The 8,883-nt window shown below is 33.5% G+C and overlaps 1 protein-coding gene across 2 annotated transcripts; it reads right to left on the bottom strand.

Moving 5' to 3' along the window:
- Window positions 1-399: 399 nt before the first annotated feature.
- LOC124837761 (SUMO-activating enzyme subunit 2) lies at window positions 400-8,100 on the bottom strand. 2 transcript variants are annotated; one of them, XM_047313221.2, is made up of 12 exons: window positions 8,021-8,100; window positions 7,826-7,872; window positions 7,655-7,744; window positions 4,812-4,895; window positions 4,513-4,731; window positions 3,788-3,889; window positions 2,853-3,311; window positions 2,528-2,757; window positions 1,618-1,711; window positions 1,351-1,530; window positions 1,179-1,276; window positions 400-1,062 (listed from the first exon to the last, which is right to left on the bottom strand). In XM_047313221.2, the coding sequence occupies exons 2-12, from the start codon at window positions 7,859-7,861 to the stop codon at window positions 738-740; spliced, it is 1,917 nt and encodes a 638-aa protein (XP_047169177.1). In that variant the 5' UTR covers window positions 7,862-7,872; window positions 8,021-8,100; the 3' UTR covers window positions 400-737. The 2 variants fall into 2 exon arrangements, with proteins under 2 accessions (XP_047169177.1, XP_047169178.1); XM_047313222.2 differs by lacking the exon at window positions 8,021-8,100 and having other exon boundaries at window positions 7,826-8,003.
- Window positions 8,101-8,883: the final 783 nt, after the last annotated feature.

The raw sequence follows: 8,883 nt of genomic DNA, 5'->3' as shown, positions 1-8,883 counted from the left end.
AATATCATTTTGGTTAGTGTGAAAGTGAGAAACATTTTGGTAAAGCATTATACCTTCTTGCCGTATCAAATTTTCAATACATTCTGCAATATAAAAAGAAACAACATTTTTTTATTGCTTCTACTGTGGAGTGAACGACCTCGCCATGCATCGCATTAGTCACATTCCCACTTCATAATTTGCTCTTCTTTGCATCATATTATGTAATTGCTACCTTAGTTCAACATTTGGATGCACACGTTTGATGTGTCACACCAACATTAGACATAGCCTCATATTTCCCACTTTATTATCTGTATCAGAATTGTAATGAATCTTATGCACATGGCATCATTAAGCAATTAGAGACTTCCATTCTCAAACAAAAGCTCTCCCTTAGGCTTAAGAAACGATGACAAATTCAACAGATAAAAGACAAATCACATTTCAAATCTAGAATATAGTATACATGACAATAATTGAATAGCTAATCAGTTTGCAAAACTGTTGATCATCACTAATGTCATGTGTGAGAGAGTTAATTTATGAGGTCAATGATCCTCTCTGTCAGGCGTCAGGGAGAATAATACATGTTGCGGCTACTGAGAAAGCACAAGGGAGAAAAACAGTATCTATGTCAAGCAAAAGACTAATAGCAACATTCCTAACAACTATTATGGCCAAAAGAATCGCCAAACCTCCCTATAAATACAAAATTAGGATGCAAGAATTCATGCTGATTTTAGTCCATGAATTGACTATGAGAATCTTCTCTTTTTAAAGCTGTCTAAATCACCATCAAGCATGACAAGATCGTCTTCGTCATCAATTACTTCCAACTGCTTTTGATGTTTTGCTTCAGTGGCACTTGAAATGTCAGTCTCATCTGGAAGCTTTCGCTTCTTCAAGGTTGAAACTATAGTTATTTCTTCATCCTTTTCAGATTCCACAGCTGTTACTACTGCATCTGAGGTGCTTGCACCATTGCCAACAGATTTGTCTTTATTTTCTGTTGCTGACACTGGTTGAGTCCATCCTGAGAGAACCATCCCATCAGGTTCTTTTTCTTCATCAAACTCCTCTCTGAAAATCACTCAGGAAAGAAATTACTTTAAAACAAGCAGAAAAGATAGAAGGATTCGTGGAGATGGGAACAAATACTATTCTCGCAGAACAAAAAACCAGGGTCAAATAAAAACCTGTGTTTGATGTTAATACTGCAAACAAATTCCTGTTGCATATCCTCCACCGTAAGCATTGTTCCACCAGTTACTGGAGAAGGAAGCTCAGCCAGGACCTGAAAGTGATAGGAAACAGGCTTTGAAACAATCACGATCATATATTTTTCCAAATCAAAGACAACAAATATACCTTTTCAAGGTTAGCCTCATAAATGGCAATCATGTCGTCCTCAACATCACCAGCTTCATAAAGGAGGTTTGAAGCACACATAATAAGAGGAAGGTTCATCCCTAGTTTTGCCTTAACAATTTTTTCGACAAAGTCTTTCAACTTTGAACGGTTGGTGTTTATTTCAAGGGATAAAGGTGTCTGCTTTGCACATAAAAATTTATTGAGTGAGCATGTTTTTAACAATGACTACAGGCATAATACATAACAAAGGGAGATTCAGCAAACCTCAGAACAAACATAACAAGACTTGTTAGGTTCAAATGGCTCCACTGGCATAAGCAGCATGTTTCTTGACGGATGTTCCAGACAATATGTCATTCTGAGACGTCCAGAAAAGATTAGAAAAAACATTAAAAACAGTAAAGTTGAATTGTAAACTACAAAGTAGTACATTAATCAAGAATTACTTAGAGAAGCAATGAGCACCAAGGAAAGAACAGGAAGGATAAGACAACCTTCAAACAGAATCTACAATAAATAAAAGATATAAGATACAGAAAAATGAGGTCAGGACAAAAACGCTCAGCAATATAGGGACAAAATTTCCCCTAAAGATCCATGCATTTTGCTCGCATGAAAAAAGACACAAAAAGTACTGTCTGTACCCTCTTAAGTCATGATTAAGGGGACTTTTTTTTAGCCTTTTCTGCAGAAAAATGCTTTCTCAACTATAACCAATGGTTTATAAATTTATAGTAATTATGTATTTAAAAAAATGAAAAAACCTAGTAAAGAAACCAGTATCACTTTTCTCAAACAAAGACACAAAACTAACTTTCTTTTAAACCTTTAAACAACCAAACAAGCCCCAAGCAATCTTATAAAATCAGAATGTTATTCAGTTACGATAAACTATACTGATTTAATATTTAACGAACTATAATGATAGTTATCAAGCATTCAAAATGAAATATGGGTGTAAGCTCTACAACCTAGCACCAGCAACATGATTATCCATTGCACTGTAAAAAAATTGTCAATAGCCAGTAGGTAGCATTTTGTGCCAAGGTAGTTTTTGCTTAAAATGACGTTTCACAATGTTTCCTCAAACCCAGACATTAAGGTAACAAAGCCACTTTCACATCACTACAAATAATTTAAAACAGAATACACAGGAAGTGGAATCACATCATACCTACAACTTTCAATGTCATTTTGCAGCACCTTGATTGCTTCAATGACAATCAACCCAGCAATAACAGCATTTGTAGTCGCAACAGCATGCACAATATTACCAGCAATACCTTTAGCTTCAAAAAGGCTGTGCAGAGGGATGCCAAAGGAAGCAGCCCGTATGTTTGCAGCTGCAGTAACAAATTCAACAGCCAACTGATCATCTTTATCAAATCCTAGATTGCCAATCTCCTGCTCAAAGATGAATTTAAAAATAAAAACAAAGTTGTATCAGACATAAAGATAATATTAAAATATAATAAGTCCAAATAAGTATCGCAAAAGACCTTTTCCCTTTTTGTAAAAAATAGCCGCAATGCTTCAAGAAATATTTTCGAGTTTTCTTTGAGACTCCAAATATCCTGTGGATTCTTCATACCCAAAGATGTCATGGCAGATACTGATAATTCATCATCACACGCATTATTTTTCTCCAAATTTCCATTTTGTTGAGCCAGTTCATCAGACAGAACATCCTTGCTGTATATAGGCTTTGGTCTATTACGATTTTTCCATGTCTCATCATTAGACAAGGCTAATTCAATGTTATACCCAAATACATGGTCGAAAATTTTCCTTCCATATTGATCAATGTCTTCATCTTTCCTACGTTCAAATACATCCTCTACATTTTCTGAAGAGCTAGCACCATCACTAGATCGAACATTCAAGTCATTTCCCTGATTCTTATCCCCAAATAACTTGGCAAAAAGTAGGTCCTTTGCCCACACAACACAGTGAACAAACTGCCATAAATAATGGGAGATAAAAGCTTAGAACTCAATAGACAGAAATTTGAAGCAAACATCAAAATTCATACTTATTTTGCAAACAGGAAAGGCAAAAGCTTGAGTTTAAAAAATTTATCTATTTTCCTAAATATAACTAATATGACAGCCTTCAATAATGCTAAAAGGTATTTATCAAGTACCATCCTTCAAGATTCAACAATGCAACATAAATATCCCATTAATTGAAAATCCAAATAATCGTGAACAACCTAAAATTTCTATGAATTACCCCGGCTCTATAGTTTTATATTTTCTATGTCCCAAGATACAAAAGACGTGACTAACCAAACACAATCAATATATGACCAGTAATATGACCTAAAACATTGTAAACAGTCATAGACTACATGTTTGAAGGCCTATAACTCAATATAACTTTAATGGACAATCTCACCAGTGTAACCCTAATGAAAAATGACAATAAACCATACCTTTGATGGGGTACTTGTGATAGTACAGACAGGATATGTCTTGGGTGCTGGTTTAGGCTGACACTCATAGCACTCTGTTCTTCCCTTGACATGTATAGTTACCTACTTTCAATTAAAACTAAATCATAAATTTGATTGAGAAACAGCAACTTGATATATTGCAGTAATTAACAACACAATCGCATTAAATTGACATCATGTAAAAGTTGGCAATACAGAATGTCAGATACATGTTTCCATGAAAGTCCTTAGACAGATGGGGTAACAAAATTAGCAAAAGAAACGGCAAGTATTAAATATCAAACCTAAAACTTCACACACAATTATAAATTACAAATTTTAAGAATTGAAATAGAGGACGAACCTTTTACTGGATAATCTCATGACAGAAATTAAAGATCTAACGGTATCTACATGTTGAAACATAAAAGCATGCACATAAAACATGTTTTCCCATAAGAAATTAGCTTACCTAGGAACACTGTTGATAGTCCCTAATAATAACCCATTTTCATAAGTCAGATAATCGATAATTTAAAAGAAAAAAAAAAAAAAAATATATATATATATATATACACACACACACACACACACATAGATACACTTATACAAAAATAACTATCAAACACAAAAAATTACCACTTGTAATCTACTAAGTAATGCTAAAAGAGCATCCAACTTAAAATGGATATCACTTACTCAACCAATAAATGCAATTAAATTACCTGTCCAAGGAACCCAGTAGTTCCACTTTCAACCAATGGAACATTAGCTGCCAGGCACAAGCGATTCACATGCCGGCGTGCATCTAGATTGTCAAGTCCATTTAGAACAACGTTAAATTGCTTAAAGAAGTCCACATTGAATTCAGGATCTTTGACATTTGCATGGTATGGAGTAATGTTTATGTGGGGCCTAAATTTTAACACAGCATCCCTAGCAACCTGATTGAACACTTCATTAGATGAATGCACAACTGAAACCTATACCATTAACAATAATAACCATAACAGTTCAAACTTACTTTAGCTTTAGATTGCCCGACATGAGATTTTCGAAATAAAAATTGTCTATTCAGGTTACTGACTTCTATTGTGTCCATGTCAATCTGCACGTTAGAAATAAATTACGAAAATTTGTTAAAGCATATCCATAGCTTAAAACAATACAGTTAGATCAAGAGAGACAAAAATGACTAGTGAGCACGTGCACACACACATAATATCAACTCCTAGTACATTAGGCAAGAATTCATGGGTTGACTGATTGCTGACAATAAGACTGCAAAATCAATGTTAATGGTCAAACCTTTATCCAGGAACTCAATTTAGTAGAAAGGGCGGCATTGTACAAAATCAACAAGGAACAATTGTAGGATGGATATTTTGGGAAAAAAGGATGGTGAGAAATTACACACTTGAACTATATTAAGATAGTTTTCAGCCCAGTAAGCTTATATTAAACAGCTCTTCAGGTTCCAAAACTTTAAATAGAAGTTGTCTATCCATGACAAATAATTGTAAAAATACTGGACGTGACAAAATTTGCCCACAATTAATGATACATTGATTACACGAGGTAAGAATCTAACTTGCAATAATAAATAATAAAGTTATCAATCTAGGTAGCAACACATAGTGACAAACTATGAAAATGCTATAATTGGATAACATGAAGAGGGGCTATGGACTTAAATATGTTTTTAGTCCCTATATATTAGTATGTTTTGCTTTTGGTCCGACAAATATTTTTCTTTGTTTTTCATCTTTGTAAATTTCAAATAATTATTTTTAGCCCTTCTAAAATATGTGAATCTTGATTTTATTGCCTATGAAATATTTTTCTCCAATTTCCATCCCTCCAAAATTTCAAATTACTATTGTCAATCCCTAATATCATTTTCAGATAGATAAATAGCAGTTCTTTAATGGAAATTAAGATTTTTTTAGGTGTCACATGTTGACACCATTTCACAACACTAATATGTGTCAATTGGAATGGTCACTTAACCTTTTGTCTAATGCATATACAGTTAACTAGTGTTATATAATAGTAGGGATCACAAGCAGTGATTTTTAATTTTAGAGGGACTAAAAACAAAGAAAACAATCAGAAACTCACTCATTTTACATGGACTAAAAACATATTTAAGCCTTATTTATTAATGCAACTTGCATATTTGTAATACAAATATAAATAATCAAAGGAAAAAAAATTTAAAAAAATTAAAGACATGATAAATAATGAATTACATTTTTCACAAAATCACCATCAATCGAGATGTGCTGTCATAAAGTCAATACCATGTGGGCAAATAGAAAAAGTCACATTGCAGTTGACATATATACCAATTATTTAGTACAACTAAATCAGTTGGACCTACGCAAGGCACATGCTGCAACCACAACCCTAGTATCCACAATAGTGACTAAAGTCACAATTGGGAATCAGAGGAAATCAACTTAATAGTGCAAGTACCACATAGTGGCTATTTAGCAAGACAAAGTACGAACATAGCAATGAAGTCAAAAAGTGAAGGATGATGAAGTTAATAGAAAAATGAACATAACAAAATAGTAAAAATTAGATGTGAACTGGGAAGTCTAAAGAAAGAACTGAATACATAAAAATGTTACAGTATGAAGGAACACATGCCAAAACAAAGGTAACTATTTTGTGGAATGGTAAACAAAAAGGGTTTCAAATCTTCTTATGATGAAGCCAAAAATGTGTTAAAAATGGGGGAGAAATCACAAATTTGTCAGGAAAAAAACCTAAACAATCTTGTTTAGTGGGTAAAAATGGCTTTTTTGAGCCCATAGCATTGTTATGCCATTATAACAAGTGAAAAGCCATTACTGCAGCCGCAACGGCTGGCTGTTGAAAAACCCTTTGCTATTTGAATCCATCCGTAGGGCAGCTCCACTATTGATTACTATACTATGATAATAAATATATACACAAGTAAATATACAATTATAATAATAAGATATGGTCCTAGATGAAAACATGTATGGCAAAAGGTCACAACACACTCAGGATTCTATTCAGTAGTAACTATGAAGATACTCGTTCTGAGTACAACAGCCTCCAGCATTCAGCAGATCCACCATTATCATTAACCTATCACCCTCAGCATTGAGTAGCTACACCATCTCTTCCAAAAAAAACTAATTTTAATTAAAGTTCAATTCTCGAAGATCTTATTAGCCATAACTATAATTACTAAAACTCAAAATTCCCAAATAAATACCAAGATCCACAACCACCACCGTAAATCCATCATCCTCAACAACAATTACGAAAGAGCAATTCAGGTCAACAAACCGTAAGCTCCAACACAGCAGCCCCAACAAGAAACATTCCATTCTCCCCTGAATACAGTTCGTACTCAAAAGCATGAAAACCTGCTCAAACAACCCACCTGGTCCCAACACTCAAAAACTCTTCCTCCTTCAACAAAACATTGAAATTCGTAACGAGAAGCAAACAGCCACCAACTACACGAAAGAGCAAGGAATCAAACTACCAAAAACCCTCCCAAAACCAAAAACTAACAAAGCGATTTTAAGCACGACACTGCACCACCCCAAACCTCAATACAGTACGGCAGCCCAAACAACACTAACCCCTCGCGCTCACGGACACCTCCTAAATAAAACCAAGGCGCGAAACATTTGAAGCACCCATCTCACGAAACGCACGAAACTCGAAACTTTAACCAAACCCCAACAGCACAAAAGCCCTAAACAAAACACCAAAAAACTCAAACCCCAAAAAAATAACTGAAGACCCTTTCCTTCAAAATAACTGAAAAACCCTTTTCTTAAAATAATCTCAAAAACCCAAATAGAGAAGAAAACTAACGATGTGAATGTCAGGGAAGCCGGAGAGCGCGAGAGTCTTGAGAAGCTCGCAGCCAATTCCACCAGCACCAACCATAAGCACTTTTGCATCCTGAAAAAACCCAAAACGACATAAGTCGGTATAAAAACGACAAGACACTCGTAGGGGAAACGACAGAGAGAAAGGGAGTACCTTTACAACGGCGGAAGAAAAAGGAGGAGAGGCCATTGGAAGTGAAACTGTGGAGAAGAAGAAGAAGAAGAAGAAAAGGAGAAGAAGAAAAAGAAGAAGAATGTTGAAAAAATCACATGAAAGAGAAGAAGAAGAGAAAAAAATGCAACGAGGTTTTAAAAATTGAAAAGGGGAAAGTGGTGCAGGGAATCGAACCGTTGACGTGAAGGAAGTGGCAGAATCTAAAAGAGTCGTCAGGGAAAAAGCGCCAAACCCCAAAATGAAGCCAAATCGCGCAAAACAAAGTATTATAAATAAAAACACACACAATTGTGGAAAATAAGAATATCGTAACACCGACACAATGTGTTTGGTGTTTGTTCAACTTGTCACTTTTGTTTTCTGATTATTGTTAGCTTTTGAAAACTATATTCAAAATCTGAAACTAAAAATGTTTTTAAACAAAGCAAAAGATTTATCCATGACACTAATGTGATTATTTAAACAAAAAACTTCCCTTTTGAATGGTTGCACTGGAATTGTTTTGATAGTTTGTATGAGTGATTTTATTCCATAAATAACTACTAATTTAGATACATCATAGCATGAAATTATTTAGACAATAAAACATAATCAAATTAAAAAACAAAACAATTGAAATTTATCTGTCAACCATTTTTTCCTTTACTTATTTCAATAATTCTTTTACTTATCTTAACAAGATTGTGAAATAAAAAAAATGTTAGAAATTACAATTTGTTTTCTTCAATTAAATTTTTTTTGTTGAATTTTATGTTAATAAAAAAATATTTTTTTTTGTATTTTTTTACAGTCAGTTAATTTTCTTCAGTTAATTTTTTTTATATAACGTTATCTTAAAGGACTTAAAAAATACTAAAAGATATGAGTGATTTTTAAAAGATGTTATTCTGTTATTTAAAATATTATATGATAAATATAATTTTTATTAATTGAGTTTTTTTTATAAAAAAAAAAACATCATTTTTTATATTTTTTTTCCAAAATTCTCTCCTTCTTCTCTCTGTATTTTTTTTTTCAGAGATGATAGAGTTTTACAA

The sequence above is a fragment of the Vigna umbellata genome, chromosome 10, assembly GCF_029865625.1.
Source record: "Vigna umbellata cultivar VRB3 chromosome 10, Vumbellata_1.0, whole genome shotgun sequence".
Classification (NCBI taxonomy): domain Eukaryota; kingdom Viridiplantae; phylum Streptophyta; class Magnoliopsida; order Fabales; family Fabaceae; genus Vigna; species Vigna umbellata.
Note: the sequence above shows the minus strand (reverse complement) of the source record. Positions and strands in the feature narration are given on the sequence as shown.

Coding starts and splice junctions, on each gene's coding strand:
- LOC124837761 (XM_047313221.2), bottom strand. CDS start 7,861: ATGGCCTCTCCTCCTTTTTCTTCCGCCGTTGTAAAG. Junction 2,758..2,852: donor TTTTTACAAAAAGGGAAAAG/GTCTTTTGCGAT, acceptor ATCTTTGAGCAG/GAGATTGGCAATCTAGGATT. Junction 1,277..1,350: donor ATGAGGCTAACCTTGAAAAG/GTATATTTGTTG, acceptor TATCACTTTCAG/GTCCTGGCTGAGCTTCCTTC.